The sequence below is a fragment of the Amblyomma americanum genome, chromosome 9, assembly GCF_052857255.1.
Source record: "Amblyomma americanum isolate KBUSLIRL-KWMA chromosome 9, ASM5285725v1, whole genome shotgun sequence".
Taxonomy (NCBI): domain Eukaryota; kingdom Metazoa; phylum Arthropoda; class Arachnida; order Ixodida; family Ixodidae; genus Amblyomma; species Amblyomma americanum.
The window spans coordinates 138,460,697-138,485,921 of NC_135505.1; the positions used below are offsets into that span (position 1 = coordinate 138,460,697).

Consider the following 25,225-nt stretch of genomic DNA (forward strand, 5'->3'; position numbering starts at 1 on the left):
GCAGAGGATATAGAACGGGCGTGCTAAGTGGCTTGAATTTCCCGCCGAAGCAAGAGCGCGGATATTAGCGCCGCGTGACAGGGCTGTCTTGCCCCGCGGATTGCTCGAGTTCTGCGACATTTTGTCGCGCGTCGCAAGAAATCGGCGAGCGAGCGACTGCCTTGCCAAAAGGCCCGTTGGAGACTTGTTGGGGGCTCCCCTTCCGTGCCGAATGTGCGTACGTCGCGCGCCTTTCACGGGTGGCCAGTGTGAACGTGCCTCATGGAATAATAATAATAATTGTTTTTTGGGGAAAGGAAATGGCACAGTATCTGTCTCATATATCGGCGGGCACCTGAACCGCGCCATGAGGGAAGGGATAAAGGAGGTGGTGAAAGAATAAAAGAAGAAAGTGGTGCCCGTAGTGGAGGCCTCCGGAATCATTTCGATAACCTGGGGATCTTTACCGTGCACTGGCATCGCACAGCACACGGGCGCCTTATTAGCGTTCTGCCTCCATGAAAACGCAGCCGCCGCGATTCGGTGCTCCTCATGGAGGAATGATACATGATACATTTTCCTTCTTCCCTCCCTATTCAACCTGAACGCCGGAAAGTGTGCCGGAAGTTAGACGCTGTCGCAGCGGCGTCGTCTGCTGCATGATACATTTTCCTTCCTCCCTCCCTATCCGAGCTGAACGCCGGAAAGTGTGCCGGAAGTTAGGCGCTTTCGCAAGGACTACTGAAAGTATTTGGCCGCTTGCGCAGGCGTAGCGGCGTCGTCTGCTGCGCATGCGCGCCGAGGCTATCAGAGTAGGAAGAACGCTGGAGTAAACGGCATCAAAAATTGTGACGTAACTGCCTCTCCAGTTTTCCTTGCTGCACGACTCGCCTCGTCGCGAATTACCGGTTGTAGCACGCTGCCGAAACCCAGGGTAGCACGAGAAGCAGACACTATGGCGACATGAAACGGAAGCTTCCCACACTATAGCGGCGCGCCTGTGAACCACAAACGAATTCAAGCTTCACGCCTCATCATGCACGTAGTATTTTTTCTTTAGAATAAACTGCACATCTCCAATCAAGAACTTTAATTTTAACCCAACGATTCGAAGCCGGCTCGGCTCCTTCATCAGGGGTGACAGGGCAGTAGCAGGGGGGTTCAAAGGAACAAAAGCTGTGATCCGAAAAGCGTGGGGGAGGAGGGGGGCGGTTAAGGCTGTGAGTCATGTTGTCGCACTGTGGGGAGGCGGTCAATGGCGACATTTTTTCGTTGAGTTGCAGAGCGAAGTTCCTGGGCATACACTGGGGGCAGGTTTTTTTTTGTGCGGTTCATGTTGTTCGGGCTGGTTTGGATGTGCCAGGATTCCAGAAGGAGCCTTTTGTGGTAATTTGTTTCGGTCCCGAGGATGCTGGTTTCTTTGTAGTTTATTCTGTGGTCTGAGTCCTCGGAATGTTCGGCTACAGGATTGCGCTCTCTTGCAAAGTTGCGGACGTCGTTTTTTTTTTGTTTCCACATTCTTTGAGATTTTTGCTTTCGCCCGTGTAGCTTGCGTCGGAGACGACGCAAGGAATTTTGTAGACAATGCCTTGGGCTCTTTCTCACCGCGGCCGGTCTTTGGGAACAGGTGGGCTAAGAGCAACAGTGTTTGTGGGCTTGTGCGCAAACTGGATTTTTCCAGGATTCGGGCGAAAAAAGGTATTCCGACAACGAGCGAAGTGGGAACACCGGAAAGTCCACAATCGGGCGCAATGGGATCCCAGGTTTGTGGACTTTGGGCAGGCCGTAGAATGGTGGGGCCAAAGACCAAAGCCACCACCAAAATACCTCACTCTACTTTATGTCGGAGGTGTCAGCGAAACCATCGCCTGAATCCTGAAAAAAGGGGGTCTCCAGGTGGCGCACAAAGCGACAAACACTTTTGCGCTTTGCCCACCTGTTCTCAAAGACGGGTCGCGGAGAGAAAGAGCCGAAGGCATTTGTCTACGAAATTCCTTACGCCGACTGCGATGCGAGGTACATCGGCGAAACCAAAAATCTCAAAGAATTCGGCAACAAAAAGAAAAAAAACGTCGGCAACTTCGCCGGAGCGCGCAATCCTGTAGCCGAACATTCCGAGAACTCAGATCACAGAATCAACTTCGAAGAAACCAGCATCCTGGGAACCGAAACAAATTGCCACAAAAGATACATTTTCGAATCCTGGCACATCCAAACCACCCCCCCGAACATCAACGGCACAAACGGAAACCAGCCCCCGACTGCGCTCAACGGAACAGAAAAAAAAAGTCGCCATTGACCGCCTCTCCACAGTGCAACGTGTCTCACAGCATTACCCCAACCCCCCCTTCGTTCCTAAAGATCACAGCTACTGCCCGCCCTGTTACCCATGATGGAGCAGTCGGCTTTGTAGCGTTGTGTTAAATCAGAACAGACACATGTGCGACGCGCTCATCACTAACCAGAAGGAGCCCGACTGAAATTGTCTTTCAGTATTAAACTCATCCCGTACCAAAGTTGATCTAAGAGCGGAGAAGCCTGCTTCGAAGTTACGTTTCAGATTTTAGGGACGTTCGCCGATTCTGACATCTTTTCAACGCCTAATAATGCCGATTTCCAGACCTAAGAATTTCGCGCACGTCCGGTTTTGGTTGGAGATGGGCAGTTTATCTTGCCAACTTACCTGGTGCAGCAGTCACTATCACTAAATGGCTAAGCAAGATGGCGCGAGTATTATCTATACCGTGTAAATTTTTGTTGAACCTACTACAGTATGAACAGCAAATGAGACTGGCCACTGCACCTCGGTTATGGTTCACAAAACATTGCCACAAGCAACCCAAGCCGACATTAATACAAGGGCACTACACACTCAAAGCATTACCAATTCAGCTCTGACAATTGCCAAGCCTGCTTCTCTGAGCAATTCTGACAGATTAATACAACATGGAAAGGACACAGCAGAGTAATAAATATGACAAGAGCCTTTTTATTCACAACCACCCAGCCGCAAAACTAGCTGGCTGGAGGTGCCGAAAAAAAAAGCCAAAACTTAATAAAGACGCTGTGGGGGCCCCATCGTAGACTTGATGTGCAGAGACCTGACGTTCTGCCAGTTCTTTTTCAACAGGAACACCAAGTGGTTGATGGCCAGGTTGATGTTCTGGGCCAGCTCATCAGGGCTCATCTTGACATTGCCCACAGCAACTGCGAGACACAGGACCTGAACAGAAAAAAAAAGTATTCCACAGTGTACACCACAAACCACACCAAGAAGTGCAATAGGATGTCCAGTTCACTCAGAGGGTGCACAAGTAATCAATGAAACTATTCATTGCCCAGTACTAAACTCATCATAGGCAATACAACTGTTAGGACTGCTAGTCCAACACAATGCCACAAACCTACAAGCTAATCAATGTGCAAAAACATCATAGTTGTGATACTATGGTTGTAACATTTAGATACTGTTTTGAGACTGTCAGATATATGTAAAAATTTTTCCTTGAATCCACACAAGGGAGGGCATTAACCTAGCTTGCAGCCAAGCTCTAAACCTAATACAATGCCTGGTAGCAAAGCGATCGCCCTAGTGTGGTATGCATATATTTGCGTCATCTTGTAAACCTTGCTACTTCATGCATGTGCATGCTTGGTGCTAAACAAGGCATGTCGGTCCACCAACTCACTACAAGACTAAATCAATCGAAAGGCAACATACCTTCTTCATCTGGAACTTGATGGTGGCTTTGACCTCGTCAAGCTTGGCCATCATAGATTCGTTGTGTGTCAGCAGCGTGGGGAACTTGCCCGCCTTGTTCAGACCAGGACCCAGGAGACGGGGAATCTGCTTGATGAGCGACTTGGACGCCATGAAAGCATCGTACTTCTTGGCTGCAATTGGGAAGGGAAAGGCACAAGTCAGCCAAGACCGAGGCAGACTTGCATAGATACTAGCAGCACAGAAAGAAGACAGCCGACTAAACAGAAGCCAATGTGGGGTCGTTGCAGCCCTTGCACATCCCTTACAGTGAGTAAAATAGAATCCATTGATTACGCCCCTGGCTTCTGTAAAGGCTTACCAGATCAGACCAAGTGTGTCATATCACCAGCATTTCAGGTAATACATGCATTTCAAGTCAACACTCTGGTAGCATGGCTGCCGAAAACACCGAACAAGGCCTATGCCTCATTTAGGACAGCGACAAAACGAAGTAGAGAATCAGATGTTGGTCCTAGACAGCTGCCTACATCAGAAAGCCAGACAGAAAAAAAAGCTTTCCCAAGACACCACCTCCATATCCCAGCACCACATCGTAATTATAAAAGCAAAAAAAAAGTTACTGCTACTAACATGTGGCTGGAAGCGCTTTCCTGATAATGCTGTAGCGGCAATCTCCTAGCTCAAGATACACACAGACAGGCCCCCCTGACACTAGAAAAGCAAGCGGGGAAAACGCACCAAGCCTTTTGACTAGTTTCTTGCTCTTGTTCAGCTTCTTGAGAGCCTCTGTGTCCATGCAGGCCAGGTTGTTGGCCTTGGCTTCGTCACAGTGCTGCTGGTCACCAAGAATGCACACCTGGAACTTGGGCCTGGGGATGTGCTTCAGCCTGTCGATAAGGAAAAAACTTTCATGAGCAACACATGAACAGTTAACCAGCAGCAGCATATATGCATTCAACGGGGCACTACCAGTATTGCCAAGCCAATAATAGATAACAAGTACAACCTACACCTCTTTCCGCCATAAAAAGGGATGTGGGTCTTAAGAGACCACGAAGAACTGGGGACAAGTCCTTCTCCAAACAGTTTGTTTGCATAAAGACCGTCTCTGCAGAATATCCATGCTCAAAACAATCCCAAAGTACAGAACAAATAGATGATGTTCCACTTCATGTGATTGCTGTGCCAAAACTGCTCCCCAACCACCACCGTTAGAAGTTTTGTTCGATACCTTCCTAGAAGGACATGGAGCAGTGCAGCTAACGCTACAGGAGTTTTCTCATGACTCTAAGGGCACACAGGCTATGTCTATCTCCGATTTTGCTTTGGGCAATCGAAATTAGCTTAGTATCAATTTGGGAGTAGGGCAGTGATGCTATATGTTTACTGGCTTTCACATTATACACTAAATGAATTTGTTGCTTTAGTAAATTACCAGTCAAACCATTTTGTATGTTCTATTCAAATTTTTTTAAATATATTTTTACTGAGCCAAGACAGCATCACCACACAAACTGAGACTCTGATGATGCAGTTCTGTAAATGTCTCAAATAATGCAAGCATTTTTTGTCTAACAGCCTGTAACAAAGAACCAAACGTGAACCACAAATCCACTAATAATTCAAACTAACTGAGCTATTGAAGAACATTTGCACTACATAAAAAAGCAATTTCTTAGAAATTTTGACAAAGACTCATCCCTCCCTTAATGAAAAAAAAATGCTACCAACTCGTTGGAAAGCAACCCAAAGCGCCAAATTGGCACTTTGGCTACAAGTCAATGGATCTCGAGCAATGCCCGAACGCGTTAAGATAAGAACACCCCTTTCGTGCATGCACCATGCTCGGAGATGGCACAGGCTTAATCAGCGATACAGTTCATTGCCCAGTGCTAAAGTCGTCACTGCAATGATGCACGCCTGAACGGGAGGGGATATAAAAGCCGCCGCCTTCGTAACGCAACATGCGCACCAGCCATACATACGACTGTCGGCAGTCTCCTTGCGTCGCCAGCAGTCGACAAGTTATTGGTGCCGCCGAAGCGGAACACCTCCCCATTGCTTTAAGACCCTGGGTTTTTGTCCGCCCGGTTTCATTCAGAGAACCGAGCTCCCTGTACCGCTACAGGCTGTGGCGTCAGACATACGAGAACGGTCGCTAAGCCCAACGTCTCGAAAATCTGCCCTAAAATTTCAACCAAGCACAATGGCAATATTGCGAAGCCGGTTCGAATGGCATTCTAGGCTTAACGTTAAGCGGGCTCTAGCCCGATGGGGACGCCAAAGGCTGCGCGTTTCAGGTCAATTTTTCGTGCGATGCTGGTCGAAGAGCAGGCATACTCGACGGTGCCCGAGAAACGCTTGTCCTTCTGAGGGTCCTTCTGAGAGTTCTTGAGGGCGATCTGGAGTTCCACGGTCTCGAGGAACTTGCGGTGCTTGCGCGCCGACTCCTGCAGGACCGCGTTGACGCAGTCGTACAGCGTGTCCCTGCTCACTTTCGAGCTGCACAAGAAAAGCAGAAAAATTATTAGACCGCTTCAATTCAATCACTTCGCAACAGCATGCGTGGAAGTGAAGATCACGCGCTAGCAAGAGGCGGCCACCATTTCAAGAGCTTAGATTAAAAACCTTCGCAAATAAGAAATAAATTTGGTAAATCGAAAAAATAAAGTTAGCTGCATGAACAGCAAGAACTACACTATCAATAAGAGCACAAATGCAACTTGGTAGCTAATTTTCCGACAAGGATTGAAATGATTACATACCTCATGCTGAGACCGTCGACGCGCACTCTGCCACGACAAACGTGAGAAATGAAGAATATCTGTGTAGCCCGAGTAGATGATGCTGATGATGCGCTGACGATGTGCCTGAGTTGACCACGTGATTTAAAACACCCTAGGCACCCTGGTGGAAGAAAATTACGTGACGTAATTTTTCTTTCTCTCCCCCTTTTTTTCTCACTCCCGCCTTCATCCCTTCCCTCACGGCGCGATTGTGTCTAGGTTGTTACGGAACCGACGGCGTCCTGGGTTTCACTAGAAATTGTCCCTTGCAGACGGCTCGCAAGTATAGTCGCGGGTGCAGTGAAGGAACGCCGGGCATAGCTTCCACAGGGCAGTTCGGAGCAGGTGGCAATAAGCAGGCTAGAAAAAGCGGCGTGTTTCATGGCTCCAAAGATGGCGGCCACGATGACATCGGTACAGGTCATGCGTACACCCCTAAGTATACCCCCATGCGTACCCCGTAAGTGTTGGGCTCACCTCGGCATGTTCGCTCATCTTGTAGTTTCCTGGTGGGAGGCAGTGGCAGGAAGATTAGACGGGCAAGTTCGAAGAACGCCTTCGTGGAGAGGAAGCGACGTCTGCATGCGGGACGGCACGGTTTCTTCTTTCACGCGCTAGCTCCGCGTTTCACACTTTTGCAATCCACTTATCAACTTTCTCAAAACACACGCACTGAGCGAAATTCCGAGAAATACTTGTCAAGCCTGCCTCACTGTTCTTTTTCTCTGCCCTGCTGTACTTCAAGAAACGAAAATGTAGATAAGTAAATGCACGACAGCACATCGCCAGGCTCCTTCAAGAGCCTCTTTCCTCCCCCCCCCCCCACCCGCCCCCCCGCAACCGGTAACCCCCGCACCGCGCAACAATTGCGCCCTACAATACCCAGCATTCTTTCCTAAATTTCTTAGATGCCTCCAGAGCCGCCTCCGTGTACTGGGAAACGTAACCCCTGTCTGCATACCTCACCGGCGCACGTGTCTCTATGGTCTGGCTCGCAAAGTGTGTGCCTTGTGACCACGATGGGCAGCAGGTGCTCGTCACGTGCAAAACCAGTTTAGAGGAAAAAATTTAGGAGACACTTTGACGACTAAAGTGTTGAGAGGCGAAAGCTGCTTCCAGGAAGTTCCACTGCTGACACAGCCCGGCGAGGGGGCATCTTAATTGACACACCGTCTGCCCAAGGGCGACTGCTCACGTTTTTTGCATAGCACGACGCGTGGTCATAGACGGTCTTTGCCGCAGCACCTGTCAATCAGTGCCAGATTTCCAGAAAGTTGCACTGCTTGTCACACGTCACACCGTTCCCGTGACTATGTCGATACCCAAATTATACATCTTTAGGAGATCTTAAGTGTTAATTACGCCTAATTACACATTTTTCCATCTAATTTGACACAAATCCGGCGTTTTTCCCGACCATTTTGTGACAATTTTCACTATGCCGTGACGACCATGCATACGCTGTATGCTATACGTATAGTCTCAGTCTAACTACGCGACCATGCATACACTGTGCGCTACACGTAGCTATGCATACAGTGTGTGATTCTAAAGTCATGGAGCTTCCGCGGTGGTTCAGTGGTTACGGTGCTCGAAGGACGCGGTTTCGACCCCGGTCGCGGCGGTCGCATTTCGATGGAGGCGAAATGCTAGAGGCCCGTGCACGTTAAAGATCCCCAGTTGGTCCAGATCACTGGAGCCCTCCACTACGGCGTCCCTCATAGCCTGAGTCGCCCAGGGGCATTAAACCTCATAAACCAAACTAATCTAAAGACATGGGCGTTCTTTATCGGTGTCTGTCAGCTCTTCAGTGAGGATGCAAGAGTGGCTGAAGATCTGCTTGCAAGTCATAGCATGCATTTCGGCTTGTAAAAATTCAGAAATCGCGCGAGATGACCTGCGAGTCATGTTTTTTTTCGGTCGCTATGTGTTGCAGCGGCTGTGGCTCACTGGACCACTTTAAACGGAGTGAAAATAAGGAAAAGCGCATATATTACAAAAAGCAGCGCGTATAGAATAAGACGCGTGCCAGTAAACACTGAACGCAAAGAGGCGTTCACTGTCGACTGGCACGTTTCAGAATCGAGGAAATTGACCAGTAGAATTATCGCATTTTGCTTGGGTTATCAGCGCACAATAGTGTCGAAGTAACACAGTGGTTTGGGCTAGTTGGTTGCAGTTCATAATGGAGACAAGTTTCGCAACATCAATAAAACGCACACAGAAGACAAGGAACAAACAAGACAGGACTGTGCTGCACTTCCAACTGATTTTATTTGAAAACGCTCGACGTTTAAATACATTCAGTTATCATGAGGTGAAACCTAATCACAATCATCCAAAAAAGCCATTTCATTCTCCAGCAATGACAGTGAAGGCGTGCTGACGAAATTGTCACCGGCTTTCCTAATAAAAAAGGCTTCGATAATTTCACGCTGAAGCTTTTCCTTGGCGTGACCCAGAAACTGCGCCTTCTGAAACATAGGTTTGCATTTGCACGACCGGCAGTGTACGGCAAGATGGCCGCTGATACCATCTTTTACAAGATTGAAGTGTTCTAGCGCTCTTTCGTTAAAGCAATAACGCCCTGTTTGGCCAATGTACACTTTTTTACACGTTTTTTTATTAGGAAAGCCGGTGACAATTGCGTCAGCACGCCTTCACCACGGCCAGTCTCGAGGGGGCCCGCGCTCTCCCTTCGAGAGACCGGCCGTGACTGAGCGTCCGGTTAACGCGGCGAATGCCACGAGGCGGCGCTGGCGATGTGGTCGCTGCTGGCGCCACCATACCAGCGCACGGAGCCCATAGCGACATGGAACGGAAGCTGAACCACAAACGAATTCAAGCTACACGCCACATCATGCACGTAGTATTTTTTAAAGAATAAACTGCACATCTCCAATCAAAAACTTCAATTTTAACCCAACGATTCGAAGCCGGCTCGGCTCCTTCATCAGGGGTAGCAGGGCAGTAGCCAGCCTCTAAGTATGGAGGGCAGGTGGGTTCAAAGGAACGCAAGCTGTGATCCGAAAGGCGTGGGGGAGGAGTGGGGCGGTTAAGGCTGTGAGTCATGTTGTCGCACTGCGGGGAGGCGGTCAATGGCGACATTTTTTCGTTGAGTTGCAGAGCGAAGTCCATGGGAATACACTGGGGGCAGGTTTCCTTTTGTGTGGTTCATGTTGTACGGGCTGGTTTGGATGTGCCAGGATTCCAGAAGGAGCGTTTTGTGGTAATTTGTTTCGGTTCCGAGGATGCTGGTTTCTTTGTAGTTTATTCTGTGGTCTGAGTCCTCGGAATGTTCGGCTACAGGATTGCGCTCTCTTGCAAAGTTGCGGACGTCGTTTTTTTTTGTTTCCGAATTCTTTGAGATTTTTGCTTTCGCCGGTGTAGCTTGCTCGCAGACGGCGCAAGGAATTTTGTAGACAATGCCTTGGGCTCTTTCTCTCCGCGGCCGGTCTTTGGGAACAGGTGGGCTAAGAGCAACAGTGTTTGTGCGCGTGTGCGCATCCTGGATTTTTCCAGGATTCGGGCGAAAAAAGGTATTCCGACAACGAGCGAAGTGGGAACACCGGAAAGTCCACAATCGGGAGCAAAGGGATCCCAGGTTTGTTGACTTTGGGCAGGCCGTAGAATGGTGGGGCCAAAGACCAACGCCACCACCAAAATACGTCACTCTACCTTATGTACGAGGTGTCAGCGAAACCATCGCCTGAATCCTGAAAAAAGGGGGTGTCCACGTTGCGCACAAAGCAACAAACACTTTGGGCCTTGCCCACCTGTTCTCAAAGACGGGTCGCGGAGAGAAAGAGCCGAAGGCATTTGTCTACGAAATTCCTTACGCCGACTGCGACGCGAGCTACATCGGCGAAACCAAAAATCTCAAAGAATTCGGCAACAAAAAGAAAAAAAACGTCGGCAACTTCGCCGGAGCGCGCAATCCTGTAGCCGAACATTCCGAGAACTCAGATCACAGAATAAACTAGGAAGAAACCAGTATCCTGGGAACCGAAACAAATTGCCACAAAAGATTCCTTCTCGAATCCTGGCACATCCAAACCACCCTCCGAACATCAACCGCACAAAAGGAAACCAGCCCCCGACTGCGCTCAACAGAAGAGAAAAAAAAAAAGTCGCCATTGACCGCCGCTCCACAGTGCAACGTGTCTCACAGTATTACCCCACCCCCCCCCCCTTCGTTCCAAAAGATCACGGCTACTGCCCGCCCTGTTACCCATGATGGAGCAGTCGGCTTTGTAGCGTTGTTAAATCAGAACAGACACATGTGCGACGCGATCAACGCTAACCAGAAGCAGCCTGACTGAAATTGCCATTCAGTAATGAACTCATCCCGTACCAAGGTTATCTAAGAGCGGAGAAGCCTGCTTCGAAGTTACGTTTCAGACTTTAGGGACGTTCGCCGATTCTGACATCTTTCAAACGCCTAATAATGCCGATGCCCAGACCTAAGAATTTCGCGCACGTTCGGTTTTGGTTGAAGATGTGCAGTTTATCTTACAAACTTACCTGGTGCAGCAGTCACTGGATCACTAAATGACTAAGCAAGATGGCGCGAGTATTATCTATACAGTGTAAATTTTTGTTGAAACTACTACAGTATGAACAGCAAATGAGACTGGCCACTGCACCTCGGTTATGGTTCACAAAACATTACCACAAGCAACCCAAGCTGACATTAATACAAGGGCACTACACACTCAAAGCATTACCAATTCATTCTGACAATTGCCAAGCCTGCTTCTCTGAGCAATTCTGACAGATTAATACAATAAGGAAAGGACACAGCGGAGTAATAAATATGACAAGAGCCTTTTTATTCACAACCATCCAGCCGCAAAACTAGCTGGCTGGAGGTGCCGGAAAAAAAAAGCCAAAACTTAATATAGACGCTGTGGGGGCCCCATCGTAGACTTGATGTGCAGAGACCTGATGTTCTGCCAGTTCTTTTTCAACAGGGACACCAAGTAGTTGATGGCCAGGTTGATGTTCTGGGCCAGCTCATCAGGGCTCATCTTGACATTGCCCACAGCAACTGCGAGACACAGGACCTGAACAGAAAAAAAAAAGTATTCCACAGTGTACACCACAAACCACACCAAGAAGTGCAATAGGATGTCCAGTTCACTCAGAGGGTGCACAAGTAATCAATGAAACTATTCATTGCCCAGTGCTAAACTCATCATAGGCAATACAACTGTTAGGACTGCTAGTCCAACACAATGCCACAAACCTACAAGCTAATCAATGTGCAAAAACATCATAGTTGTGATACTATGGTTTTAACGTTTAGATACTGTTTTGAGACTGTCAGATATATGTAAAAATGTTCCTTGAATCCACGCAAGGGAGGGCATTAACTAAGCTTGCAGCCAAGCTCTAAACCCAATACAATGCCTGGTAGCAATGCGATCGCCAGGAGGGAAGTGTGGTATGCATATATTTGCGTCATCTCGTAAACCTTGCTGCTTCTTCATGCATGTGCATGCTTGGCGCTAAACAAGGTATGTGGGTCCACCAACTCACTACAAGACTAAAGCAATCGAAAGGCAACATACCTTCTTCATCTGGAACTTGATGGTGGCTTTGACTTCGTCAAGCTTGGCCATCATAGATTCGTTGTGTGTCAGCAGCGTGGGGAACTTGCCCGCCTTGTTCAGACCAGGACCCAGGAGACGGGGAATCTGCTTGATGAGCGACTCGGACGCCATGAAAGCATCGTACTTCTTGGCTGCAATTGGGAAGGGAAAGGCACAAGTCAGCCAAGACCGAGGCAGACTTGCATAGATATTAGCAGCACAGAAAGAAGACAGCCGACTAAACAGAAGCCAATGTGGGGTCGTTGCAGCCCTTGCACATCCCTTACAGTGAGTAAAATAGAATCCATTGATTATGCCCCTGGCTTCTGTAAAGGCTTACCAGATCAGACCAAGTGTGTCTTATCACCAGCATTTCAGGTAATACATGCATTTCAAGTCATCACTCTGGTAGCACGGCTGCCGAAAACACCGAACAAGGCCTATGCCTCATTTAGGACAGCAACAAAACGAAGTAGAGAATCAGATGTTGGTCCTAGACAGCTGCCTACATCAGAAAACCAGACAAAAAAAAGCTTTCCCAAGACACACCACCTCCATATCCCAGCCCCACATCCCAATTATAAAAGCAAAAAAAAAGTTACTGCTACTAACATGTGGCTGGAAGCGCTTTCCCGAAAATGCGGCAATCTCCTAGCTCAAGATACAAAGGCAGGCCCCGGACACTAGAAAGCGGGGTGAACGCACCAAGCTTTTTGACTAGTTTCTTGCTCTTGTTCAGCTTCTTCAGAGCCTCTGTGTCCATGCAGGCCAGGTTGTTGGCCTTGGCTTCGTCACAGTGCTGCTGGTCACCAAGAATGCACACCTGGAACTTGGGCCTGGGGATGTGCTTCAGCCTGTCGATAAGGAAAAAATTTTCATGAGCAACACATGAACAATTAACCAGCAGCAGCATATACGCATTCAACAGGGCACTACCAGTATTGCCAAGCCAATAATAGATAACAAGCACAACCTACACCTCTTTCCGCCTTAAAATGGGATGTGGGTCTTAGAGACCACGAAGAACTGGGGACAAGTCCTTCTCCAAACAGTTTGTTTGCATAAAGACTCTCTGCAGAATAACCATGCTCAAAACAATCCCAAAGTACAGAACAAATATATGATGTTCCACTTCATGTGATTGCTGTGCCAAAACTGCTCCCCAACCAGCACCGTTAGAAGTTTTGTTCGATACCCTCCTAGAAGGACATGGAGCAGTGCAGCTAACGATACAGGAGTTTTCTCATGACTCTAAGGGCACACAGGCTATGTCTATCTCCGATTTTGCTTTGGGCAATCGAAATTAGCTTAGTATCAACTTGGGAGTAGGGCAGTGATGCTATATGTTTACTGGCTGTCACATTATACACTAAATGAATTTGTTGCTTTAGTTAATTACCAGTCAAACCATTTTGTATGTTCTATTCAATTTTTTTTAAATATATTTTTACTGAGCCAAGACAGCATCACCACACAAACTGAGACTGATGATGCAGTTCTGTAAATGTCTCAAATAATGCAAGCATTTTTTGTCTAACAGCCTGTAACAAAGAACCAAATGTGAACCACAAAACCACTAATAATTCAAACTGAGCCATTGAAGAACATTTGCACTACATAAAAAAGCAATTTCTTAGAAATTTTGACAAAGACTCATCCCTCCCTTAATGAAAAAAAAATGCTACCAACTCGCTGGAAAGCAATCCAAAGCGCCAAATTGGCACTTTGGCTACAAGTCAATGGATCTCGAGCAATGCCCGAACGCGTTAAGATAAGAACACCCCATTCGTGCATGCACCATGCTCGGAGATGGCACAGGCTTAATCAGCGATACAGTTCATTGCCCAGTGCTAAAGTCGTCACTGCAATGATGCACGACTGAACTGAAGGGGATATAAAAGCCGCCGCCTACGTAACGCAACATGCGCAGCAGTCATACATACGACTGTCGGCAGTCTCCGGGCGTCGCCAGCAGTCGACAAGTTATTGGTGCCGCCGAAGCGGAACACCTCCCCATTGTTTTAAGACCCTGGGTTAGAGTCCGCCCGGCTTCATTCAGAGAACCGAGCTCCCTGTACCGCTACAGGCTGTGGCGTCAGACATACGAGAACAGTCGCTAAGCCCAACGTCTCGAAAATCTGCCCTAAAATTTCAACCAAGCACAATGGCAATATTGCGAAGCCGGTTCGAATGGCATTCTAGGCTTAACGTTAAGCGGGCGCTAGCCCGATGGGGACGCCAAAGGCTGCGCGTTTCAGGTAAACTTTTCGTGCGATGCTGGTCGAAGAGCAGGCATACTTGACGGTGCCCGAGAAACGCTTGTCCTTCTGAGGGTCATAGTTCTTGAGGGCGATCTGGAGTTCCACGGTCTCGAGGAACTTGCGGTGCTTGCGCGCCGACTCCTGCAGGACCGCGTTGACGCAGTCGTACAGCGTGTCCCTGCTCACTTTCGAGCTGCGCAAGAAAAACAGAAAAAGTATTAGACCGCTTCAATTCAATCACTTCGCAACAGCATACGTGGAAGTGAAGATCACGCGCTAGCAAGAGGCGGCCACCATTTCAAGAGCGATGATTAAAAACCTTCGCAAATAAGTAATAAAGTTGGCAAATCGAAAAAATAAAGTTAGCTGCATGATCAGCAAGAACTACACTATCAATAAGAGCACAAATGCAACTTGGTAGCTAATTTTCTGACAAGGATTGAAAGGATTACATACCTCATGCTGAGACCGTCGACCCGCACTCTGCCACGACAAACGTGAGAAAGGACGAATATCAGTGTAGCCCGAGTAGATGATGCTGATGATGCGATGACGATGTGCCTGAGTTGACCACGTGATTTAAAACACCCTAGGCACCCTGGTGGAAGAAAATTACATGAAGTAATTTTTGTGGGAAGCGCCACAAAATCTAAATATATTTACCGGAGAGTTACATAGATTTGTTTTTCAAAGTTAAGCAGGCATTTCTAACCTACAATAATTTTTCTTTGTTACGGGACTAAACGCAGTGACGCTAACTATACGACGCCAGCGCTGTGCGTTTCGTGCGCTGCGATTGGCCCAGTGCTGTCATTCACTGACGTCACGCACGTAGCTCTGCCAATCACGTGACACGTTATTTTCTTTCCTAAACAGGCTGGTGGCTCGGTCATGGCTGCGACTGCTGCTGCGGCGTGATGAACATCATGCCGTGAGAAGCGTGTGGATTACCCGGACTTTTTATTCCCCCGACGTGCTCATTGGCCTCCCCCACGTCTAAAGGAACTGCCCCCGAAGCCGGCACCGCTGCACCTCGACATGACGCCGGGAGAGACGGCACAGCCCGTCTCGGACGAGGCAAGTGGACCGCTATTTTTCGACGCGGTTTCGTCCCGTGCTCCCTAAGCTCGTGCCCGTTACTCGCGCCGGCTCAAAGGGACCCGTTTCTGCGCTGTTGGTCCGCCGGACCCGGGTTGCTGGCCGTGAGGAAAAAAAAAAGAAACCAAAGCAGACCCCGCCGCTAAAACCCGTGACAGTAGAGGCCGGCGAAGCTGACAGCGGTCTCATTTTCTTAGCCGCATGTTGTTCGTTCGGCGTCGGTGTCTTCTCGTCAGCTGTTACACAACCCCCGCGCCCCCAACACGCAGCTGCTCAGCTGCTTGCGTCGTGGGCATCCGTGGCGTCGCTTGTCGCTGCATCGTGGTCCACGCCGCGCACGTTATGTGCGCAATTGTTTCGTCTTAATTTTTTCTGCGACGCCGAACAAAAAAAAAAATGACGCCCTGCCTTCCGCGCCGACGTCATAGACAACGAGGACGTCAGCGTTCTTTTGTTTTTTAATTTTTTTCCCTTGCGCCCTGGCTGCTCTCTTGTCCATTGTCTTGTAGGAGCGAGAGCACTGCTTGACCTACGTGCCAATCAGCGGCTAGCCGCGTTCGGATTCAATGAATGAGCGGCGCGGCAATGCAGGCCGCTCCGTCGACCCTTAACGGAGTTTCGTGAGTGGGCCCTTCGAAGCAATGCTTTCGCCAGACGTTTGCTGTGAAGGCCTGAAAAGTGAAACCGAATCACAAGCTGGGAGAGCTGCCGGTTAGTCGACTGTCGGCGGAAGGGAAAACTTGCAACACAGAGAGGGAGAGCGGCGTGCCGTGCGGTTCGCGGGCTGCAGAGGGGTCGTCTTTTAGCGGAGCCAGTCGCCAAAAATGGGCCAGTGCGCCGGGTATTTTTAGCCGCTTACAGGCAACGCACCGACGTCGCGGAGTTCTTAAAGTGAGAAAGAGGTATCTGCCGGGCAAGTGTGGCAGCTACGCACCACCGCGTGTTGAAATCTCTTCGCTCCCCCTACAGCGTCTACCTGGTTTTTTGGGCGATTGAAGCGCGTTTCCTGGGGGGAGCGACCTGCGCAATTAAATTGTGCGCTTTGCCGGTCCACGACGAGATGGAAGATGTGATGTCACGAAATTCAGGTTATCTCGTTACTACGTGCGTCACCGCCCGGCGTGCGCCTTGTGCTCTGTTGACGAGATAACGTACGGCAGGCTCGCGATTCGGAGTATCTCGCAACTACGTGCCCCCTCCCCGGGTAATGGCATGCGCGGATAATTTGGGTGTCATGTGTACAACAGTTGCTCGCAAACAAAAAAAAAATGCTCTCTTTCTTTGGGGGTGGTGCTAGTTTGATTGTCGAGCAAATTGTCCACATAAGTGTGGGAAAAAGCAAGTTAGCCAGACTAGATCTTTGGAAAAGTGGTGTCAGTAAGGTGATCAGTGACACTTGTGTCAGCTGGCTTAGTGCGGCTCGGTTTGCATAGCTCAGACCAGGAAACACGCTTGTTTTTTAGAGCAGTTGGTTTCGCACAAATTTTTTGTGTGGGTTGTCTCTCACTGACATGTTTCCCACAGGGCCTTGCGTTCACCTTAATGCTATTCGAAACTATACTTATATACTTGCAATTAGTTATAGCTACTTTATTTCAAGTGAAGCTGTGCATGCGGGAGGTGTGGGGTTCGATCCTCAGTGCCGCCGGTTACCACCGGTAACCACAATGGGTACAAGCTTTCTAAACCCAGCCTGGTGCTCGGCTTCTTCGGGTGAAATGCTTGGGAAATGGGTCTTCGACCACACCTTGTGCCATGGCGGTCTTTGGTCAAAGCTACCCTTTGCCATAAAAATTCATCATTATCACCAATTGAAGCTGTTAACATGATTCTTGAAGTACGAAATTAATTGGAAGCCCTCCACAGTGGCACTTCACTTAGCTAGTGCACAGCTTTGAGATGTTAAACCTTACAAGGTAATCAAACCTTGAAGCACGCTAGAGTCAGATAAAAATTCATGATTAAAGCGGCTAATGCCCCCGGGGCAAAAGTTGTCTTACAAAAGGGGTTAGCTCTTTACATTGTGGCCATCCACCTCACACCTGCTAGCGTGCACCTGCTAGCAGCTAGCGCAGGTGCAATGTGGTTGACCATGATGTCAAGACCCCTGTTTGTAATCAGGCCTCCTTTGGGGGTGGGGCATTTGCCTATCTGCTCTTGAGTTGTATCTAAGTAAATCTAGCTAGCTGAATTCAAGTGTTCAGTTTTGTGCCTATAACACAGCTAGCTAGCTAACAAAAGGCTAGTACAGCTATGGGCTGGTCCTTGTTGAGCAAGAATGCTGGTAAAGGTTCCAGGCTCATGGAATATGCAGTAGTGGCTTTTAATTGGCTACTTAACTAGGGGGCTCATTGTACAAGCTATGCATACCATCTATGGAAGACATGATAGCTTACAGCAGTTGAGTGCTCATTAAAATGAACAGTGAGAACAACTGTCAAGCTTCCGTCCTCTGTTAAATACAATTGTTTGTCCGCTCTTGACTGTTTTGGCATTTGTTTGGCAGCAAGAGATGCTTTTTTTTGCTAAGGAATGTGAAAGTGTAAGTTGGAATACATTTTCACACCACTCCAATTCAGATGTGTGCCATTGGAGTTGACGTCAAGTTTCAGGGGCTTACTTCGTTTAATCTGTCGGATTTAGGTTCCTTCTCAGCTGTTTTTTTTTTACCAAACTGTGGAGGCACTAGTGACAAAAAAACTTCCTTAACATTTGTGTGCACACTCCTTCATTTCCAGTTCCATTCAATAAATCTGTCCCAATGTTATCACTACGTATACTTGTGGAACTGAACGGATGTGTCGACACCTATATTTATGCTATTTTCTAGCTCATAAGGGCTCTGTGTTCTTGTCATTATAAAGTGGTTTATCCATCAATCTAGATCAACCAGTTTCTTCTGTCTTCTTAATCGAAACAATTGAGTTGTACAGTCTAGATAGGTGACAGGATGTTACCAATGAGTGATCCTAAAGGGACAGTGGACAGCTTCATAATTTATTGCTCATAATAAATACCTATTATTTGGCAATTTACAAGGCTGTGTCAAAGCTCAGCACAGGATGAGTTTACTGCCGTGAAAAGTTAAAAAATGGAGCGGTTTTTTTTTCCCCACCACATGATTCAAACTCGTGTCAGTGATGAAAATGACTCCGTGATCACTGATGGGAAGTGAATAGTTGTGTGGTGCAGCCTCAGGGATCTACAGCAGAACGCTGCATTGATGTCATTGCAATTTTTATTTGCTGAAATGCCTGTATTTCGTTTTCTTGCTTTTTTTTTAGCTTACAAGAGCTCCATTTTCAGTGAAAGTAGGCTTTGTATCAGCAGGGCATGGTAATCTGTTGATTATCTTTTTATTATCACTAATGAAAATGGTACATATATTCAGGCCTGCCAGAACTGTAACGGCCAACTTATCCAAACGCTGCTGCAGTAAAGCGGTTGCTGGCAGAATTACACAAGGCTAGTCCCACCTGTTGCTTGCAACGTCCTCAATCTTTCGACCTCGGCATAGTTTGTGGAAAGGAAACTTGCAACACAGAAAGTGGCGTGCTGCACAGGACACAATGCCTGATCTTGCATGCAGTTGAGTCCTTCCACGTTTAGGCAGCATTGTGTGCAGCGACTGCCTTGCCCTGCATGAAACTATACCTGTATCATGTGTGGAAAGTACGCCTCCTACGCCCTGTTTATAATTCAAGACAGCAGAGTGGCGAAAGGTTAGATCTCGTGCATCCCGCCGCTGCACTGGCTGAAGTCCAGCGTTTGTTAGAGCGGTGCTTGGAATCGCCACGACAGTGTGAGGGAGGTGTTGGTGGTGTCGTTGACAGTGTGGTTGTTAAGGGGGAGTTCGTTGACGCATCCGTGATGTAGGTGAGCCAGGTGCTCCGGTCTGGCAGGCGGTGCCAAGTTTCACCTCCCACACCTTTCGCTTTTTCTTTGGCTTGCATTCTTTCTTACTCCGCCCCACGCCACCACGAGCTCGTGCGCTTGTGTCGGCCGTCCCCTGGCTGACTATTTCTGAATGGGTCAAGCGTTCCTTGTGCCGTTGGGAGCGCTTTGGTTTCTCTGGCAAACTGCCAGTCCTGGGCAGCGAGACTGGGACTGGCCTTTAAATCGACCGCTGCGAAACTGAGCCCTGCGGTGCATACGCTTTTGTTTTGACGCCGTTACTTTGTTTGTGGTGCCTTTTTCATTGCTGGACTTCGTCAGACGGGTGCCTGGTTTCCTGTCGGAGATCTTTGCTTTCACCTCGGCTCGTTCTGTTGGTAGTTTTCCCTGTGGATACTAGGGCTCGACGTTAGTTGAACGGTTATGGGATGTGCAAGAACAGGATAACTGTGATGCTTGGGCATGGCTTTTATGAAACAGGTGTCAGGTGCACAAAGAAACAACTGTTCCATTGGGAAATTGTTTGCTTGGTGCTTTTTTTTTGTGCTTATATAGGAATCTCGTTAATTAGAACTGCTGGTTTATTGGCCCTGGTGTATTTTTGTTTTTAGGAAGGCATCCTTTAATTTGAAAAGATTTTTGTGCCTTTTCGAGATTTGAGATTTGACTTTGTTATGAAATGCAGAGGACTAACTTGCCGTTGTGGAAAAATTATTTGCTCCTTTCGAGAGGAGTGCAGAAGCACTCCATGAGGCATGTAGAAAGAGCAGGGAAGTGGCGTATATGTTGGAGCCTGTGACGCATTAATTTTTACTCACCTGTCGTAATACCGTGGTGGTACACTGGTAGGCCTTCATGCTTGGGCTGCTTGGGTTCTCATTTAGGATAGACTCATGACTAACAGGGCTTCCGAGATGTTCTCATATTTTACTAGGAAATGTACTATCCGCTGCGCCATTGCACAGCTGTAACATTCAAATAATGCTGACATGGCATTTTCTTACATTTTCGTAAGTGGCAAGAAAGATGGTTATTTTGACTGATTGCAAACTTATTCCTACTTATGGCAGCAGCCGGAAGCAGGTGGCAATATGTGGTTTTATTATTCTCTGTTTGCCACTGCCTTAGAAGTAATGAACCTAGCCCTTGCTTTAAGGCATATGTGATCTGATCTGGAAATCTTTTCTCTTCTGAAACGAATTATAATGCAGTGCGCTGTGCCCTGTCCATGCCACTTTTGGGCCTGGATTTTAGTTTTGTGTGATGTTTTCGAACAAGTTTCTGTATAAGTTCCTGTTTTCTGTTAGTTACTACATGCTGGTTACTTTGCTAGATGCTTCACAGGATGTTTTTTTCTATGTTTGCTTTTTGTGGTTGCATCATTTTGAATATTTCATTGCAGTCTGTGTTGTGTTGCTTTGTCATTGTTATTTGCTCTTTTGTTTCGTGTTCACTCTTGCTAGAGCCCTGAATTAATTGCTAATTTACAGGGTGTTTTGCCTAATACGAGAGATGAGGATTTAATAGCGTCACACGTGTTGCAGGTTTAAAACAGAAGCAATGTTTTTGAAAGTCGCATAGACCGTGATGACAAGCTTGCTTTACGCCGGCATTAGCTCATTTTAATTATTAAATATTTGAGCCATTGAAGGAGCTCGAACAGTACAGGTTCAAAAGAAAGCCGTGGATGAAGATGTTTTGCATTTTGTGAACCTAGCTTGAGAAGTTCGGCTGGTGTGTGCACCTGGAGCCCTAGTTTTCAATGTCATTTCATTCTTGGCAGTGCTTCTTGTGTTGGGTTTTGACATGTTGTGCTTGTGTATATAGCCAGTCATCACAATGGTCATGAATAGCTGAGCACTTTTGCTGCTTTGGCACGGTATACTTTGAGTGCCTAAAAAAAAAAAACTTATTACAGTATCTTTTTTTAAAACTACGTTGTTCGCGGTCTCTTCTTATGCTTTGCAACTTTTTAAATGAAATAGTTGGCGTATGTTCAGCTGTTTAAGACATTGCTTCTAGTTTTAGTCAGCTTGGTTGCTGTGTAGTACGAATATAACTGCTTTTATTTTAGCTGAACATAGTTTCTTGAACCCTTCGCTTGCATTGCATCGGGTGTTCCGTATACATAGTAGGGGAGGGGAGGCAGAAAAATGCACCTTCATGTGGCTTCACGCTGCCAGCTTCAATGTTGCACGTTCTAATTTCCCACCCAGGTTCCTGTTCCAGCTGAACCGCAGGCATTATGCATCATACGGGACATGACGACGGCACTGGTAAGGTGGACCGTTTTTACCCGTACTTGGCATTTGTCGTGTGACCGACAGCCTCACCTAATACTGCCATTTGTCAGGTTTAACTTTATGATTAAGTGTTACTAAGTGTCTTTACTATCACTATGCATCTCTGCAAGTCTTGTAGATTGGCATTAAGCCAGGTGAATATAAAAAAACTTTCAAGCGATTATCTTGACAGTGAAGCTACACATTTTCAGCATAGCCCATCCAGGCACCTTTGTTTCATCAAATTTCTCACCAGGTTGCTAACCTTTATCTATTCATGTTGTATTGCATTGGTGAAATTTTCAGCTGATGAGCACTTAAATTCCATTTTGCCTGTAACTGACAGGTCGAAATCAAGAGAAAGAAATGGGCTTGGGCAGGGCATGTAATGCGAAGGCAAGATAACCGCTGGTCTTTAAGGGTAACGGAGTGGGTTCCAAGAGAAAGTAAGCGTAGCAGGGGGCGGCAGAAGGTTAGATGGGCGGATGAGATTAAGAAGTTTGCAGGCAAAGGGTGGATGCAGCTGGCAAAGGATAGGGTTAATTGGGGAGACATGGGAGAGGCCTTTGCCCTGCAGTGGGTGTAGTAGGGCTGATGATGATGATGATGATGATGACAGGTTTTTGTGCAGATTTTCCATACGGTGGTGGGGAATAGGTAATACTGATCACAGAAAACTTGCACTTAATTGAAGCTCCATATCGATTAATTTAAATTAAGTGTGGCAGTTAGTGGATGTCTTTTTATTGAGGAAGGTAAGCTGTAAGGCCTTCTAAATGCGTTATTACTAAAAACTGAGGGACCCCCAGCAAGTAGCAGTATTGTTAAGCCGCAATGTAACCAGTATTCCTAGTTCAGTTGGCAGGGGCAGGTAAACTGATGAAGGGGTTAAAGGGGTAGTTACAGCAGTTTGACCTGTTCTTTTTTTTTCTTTTTCACAGACGCACAGCTCCAAAGTACCGCCTTCACCCACGGGGCAGTCAAACATGCTGAAGGTTACGCTGACGTTGCCAGCGTCAACAACTGCTGCGGAGCTGATGCAGACTGTCGGAAGCCACTTCCAATACACCCCGGACTCGTTCGAGTTGCTCTTGCAGAGGCTCACAGATGGCGACTGCGTGAGTGAACTGTAATGGCCCGTATTGCGACGCTTGCACCCCCCGCCCCCCACCCCAAAAAACAAAAAAAACAAACTTGCTGTACCTTTTCTAGCTGAATGCAGTGGCTGTCAGGAGGTTTTGCATTGAAAATGATCCTTTCGAGGTAATGCTTTCTGTGCAATGGTGGAGATTGAAAAAGATGATTCACAGTAAAGCACACTGGCTGTTGGACAGCAGTCCTGCGATACCTGTTGTTGGCTGTAGTATTCGGTGTTGGGTGCAGAGCGTATGTTTAAATTGAAATTGTAGATATCGTGTTGAAACAAGAGTAAGTTGAGTTGTTGTTCATTGGGATTGGTAAGCTGATTTAGGTGAGGCAATTAACTTGAAAGGGTGCTCAGAGTGCCTCTACTGCTGCACAGTTATTGCAAAGCTGTCTACGTGATAGCACAGTGAGCACTTATTTCCCATCGTCGCTGCTCAGGCTGCGGAACTAATGCATATTTAAAGAATACGATAAAAGACTGAGGTGCATTGTAATGCATGCGGGATCTGACAAGGATATCCCCTTCAGGCGCCGTGTCGTGTGGACATGACCTGAACAGCATCAAGTCTCACCTGTACAAGGCGCAGTTTCCACAAATATGGATGCAGGAAAATTCGCTGAAGGCAGGAAAATTCGCTGAAGTCTGAACAGTATTATAGAGAAACATGTCAGGCCAGGCATGCAAAATAAACTCAGGTATCCGTTTTTGTTTTGTTTAAATAGATGCCTCCTTTTTTTGTGTGGTAGCTCTGGTATGGCTCCAGTGAGTGTGTTTTCGTTTGCTTTGTTTTGCAACCATAAACTTTTTAAAGGGCCTAACATGTGCTGATTTGTTTACGAACCGTTGTTACACTGGGGGTTGGTCATAAGTGTAATTTTTGAAAACAGTGCTCAGACTCGTTATGGATATTGTGTACTCAGTTGTCAAGGAAGTTTGAAGTTTTTCTGTGCATGAGTAGTCGCCGAGAAAGTTTGGGATTGTTCTGTGCAGTTCTGCCATGCTCCTGAAAAAAAGTTTAAAATTGCGAAAATTTTCTTTCCTCTGGATGACAATTCATGCCTGAAGGGGATATATAAAAATTGAGTTATACAGTCTTCAGTGCATGATTCAGCAATGTGTTTACCTTAGGATGCCAGCTTGGCGACTACTGTTACCACTAATCCTGTTAACTTGTGGTCGCTTAGCGTTTGTTATTGTTTTCCCTGCCACCAGGTGCCGGTGCACACGTGCGAGGAGCAGACCCTGCAGGAGCTGGGCTTCTACACGGATGGCATGAGCCGCAACATGCTAGTCATGTACGACCGGAACCGTGAGCCCCCCAAGCGACTCATGGTGGGTGCCTTTTCCTGTTCCGCACTTCCCTCTTCGTACTGTTGTTCTGCCGCTCGGTATAGCCCCTTGCACTGCCTGCTGAGGGACATGGCAATTTTTTTATTTAGCGCAAAGCCATCTCAGTTGCCATCTCCATCTGAAGGATGTGCTCCTGAATCATGGGCGTACTCATCAGATCATCTGGAGAGTACAGTGGAACCTCGTTAATTCGAAGTCCGTCGGACCGCGAAAAATCAACGAATTAACCGGGTTTTCGAATTATCAAAAATGGACGAAAAACGAGAAATAAACGTACAAAACGTGGCTGTATCAATACTGCGCCTTTATTTCGCCTGAAAAACGGTCACTTGAAGTAGTCATCGATGCGCGACTGCTTGGCGCGGTAGTTAGCCGCACCGTAGGCTGCGTCCTCCAGTCTGCTTACAGTGCGCAGCAATTCGCTGTTACCGCCGCTACACTCCACAAAACTGCGCACAACGTTCAGCGACTCGACGACTGCAGCTAAAGCTGGTGCTCGGGCGGGCTCAACATCGCCTTCAACTTCGCTGGAAGGCCCGTTGTCACATATTTCTCCTTCCAAGTCGGCATACGACGTTTGGGCATCAAGTTCGGCGCTCAAATAGTCCGCAAAGGTCAATCCGTTGCTCCCGTCGCCGCTTTCTTCGTCGAAGTCGGTCATGCGCGCACACAATAACTCTCCTTCATCATCCAGTGTGCAGCTGGCATCAGATGCATCCTCGGGACTGACATCTTGTTGCTTGGAAAAACCGGCGTGCATAAAGCAACGCCTGATCATATCTCCCTCCACCTGCTTCCAGGCGTACACGATTAGGCAAATGGCACCCAGTAGGTCCACGGAATATTGCTTACCGTTGTCGTAGCACAACAAGATCCTTTTAAGTAAATGGCAGCGATAAATCTTCCTCGCTTGCAGGATAACGCCTTGGTCCATAGGCTGCGATACAGCTGTAACATTCGGCGGCAGGAAGACAAGCCTAACTGCTGTCAAGTTCTGGATGTCGGCGTGGGCTGGGCAGTTGTCAACAACAAAAACAACTTTTCGTCCCGCGGCAGCAAACTTACGGTCAAGGTGCCTCACGTACTCCTCGAACAGCGCTGCCGTCATCC

At 47.6% G+C, this 25,225-nt stretch overlaps 3 protein-coding genes across 6 annotated transcripts in view; 1 reads left to right on the top strand and 2 right to left on the bottom strand.

The window, feature by feature from the left end:
- Window positions 1-2,948: 2,948 nt before the first annotated feature.
- Window positions 2,949-6,567, bottom strand: LOC144104584 (large ribosomal subunit protein uL1-like). Of its 2 annotated transcripts, XM_077637684.1 has the most exons (5): window positions 6,469-6,567; window positions 6,044-6,205; window positions 4,442-4,590; window positions 3,701-3,873; window positions 2,949-3,202 (listed from the first exon to the last, which is right to left on the bottom strand). In XM_077637684.1, exons 1-5 carry the CDS (start codon window positions 6,471-6,473, stop codon window positions 3,032-3,034), a joined length of 660 nt encoding a protein of 219 aa, XP_077493810.1. In that variant the 5' UTR covers window positions 6,474-6,567; the 3' UTR covers window positions 2,949-3,031. The 2 variants fall into 2 exon arrangements, with proteins under 2 accessions (XP_077493810.1, XP_077493811.1); XM_077637685.1 differs by lacking the exons at window positions 6,044-6,205; window positions 6,469-6,567 and adding an exon at window positions 5,689-5,777.
- A 4,733-nt stretch (window positions 6,568-11,300) lies between these two features.
- LOC144104585 (large ribosomal subunit protein uL1-like) lies at window positions 11,301-14,947 on the bottom strand. 2 transcript variants are annotated; one of them, XM_077637686.1, is made up of 5 exons: window positions 14,801-14,947; window positions 14,382-14,537; window positions 12,789-12,937; window positions 12,063-12,235; window positions 11,301-11,555 (listed from the first exon to the last, which is right to left on the bottom strand). In XM_077637686.1, the coding sequence occupies exons 1-5, from the start codon at window positions 14,803-14,805 to the stop codon at window positions 11,385-11,387; spliced, it is 654 nt and encodes a 217-aa protein (XP_077493812.1). In that variant the 5' UTR covers window positions 14,806-14,947; the 3' UTR covers window positions 11,301-11,384. The 2 variants fall into 2 exon arrangements, with proteins under 2 accessions (XP_077493812.1, XP_077493813.1); XM_077637687.1 differs by lacking the exons at window positions 14,382-14,537; window positions 14,801-14,947 and adding an exon at window positions 14,027-14,365.
- Window positions 14,948-15,085: 138 nt separating this feature from the next.
- LOC144104587 (ubiquitin carboxyl-terminal hydrolase 47-like) overlaps window positions 15,086-25,225 on the top strand; it is a 54,615-nt gene continuing 44,475 nt past the window's right edge. The window contains exons 1-4 of one of the 2 annotated variants that reach the window (XM_077637690.1): window positions 15,086-15,421; window positions 21,553-21,612; window positions 22,560-22,736; window positions 23,978-24,097. In XM_077637690.1, the coding sequence (XP_077493816.1) occupies window positions 15,383-15,421; window positions 21,553-21,612; window positions 22,560-22,736; window positions 23,978-24,097 (396 nt within the window). In that variant the 5' untranslated portion in view covers window positions 15,086-15,382. The remainder of the gene's footprint in view (window positions 15,422-21,552; window positions 21,613-22,559; window positions 22,737-23,977; window positions 24,098-25,225) is intronic. The other variant, XM_077637689.1, reaches the window with a different exon arrangement.

Bases quoted from the DNA above. Each gene is read 5' to 3' on its own strand.
- LOC144104584 (XM_077637684.1), bottom strand. The intron at 3,874-4,441 runs GTGCGTTTTCCC...TCCCAATTGCAG, and splicing joins GAAACTAGTCAAAAGGCTTG to CCAAGAAGTACGATGCTTTC. The intron at 3,203-3,700 runs GTATGTTGCCTT...TTTTCTGTTCAG, and splicing joins TCAAGTTCCAGATGAAGAAG to GTCCTGTGTCTCGCAGTTGC.
- LOC144104585 (XM_077637686.1), bottom strand. The intron at 12,938-14,381 runs GTATGCCTGCTC...CCTTATCGACAG, and splicing joins CGTTTCTCGGGCACCGTCAA to GCTGAAGCACATCCCCAGGC. The intron at 11,556-12,062 runs GTATGTTGCCTT...TTTTCTGTTCAG, and splicing joins TCAAGTTCCAGATGAAGAAG to GTCCTGTGTCTCGCAGTTGC.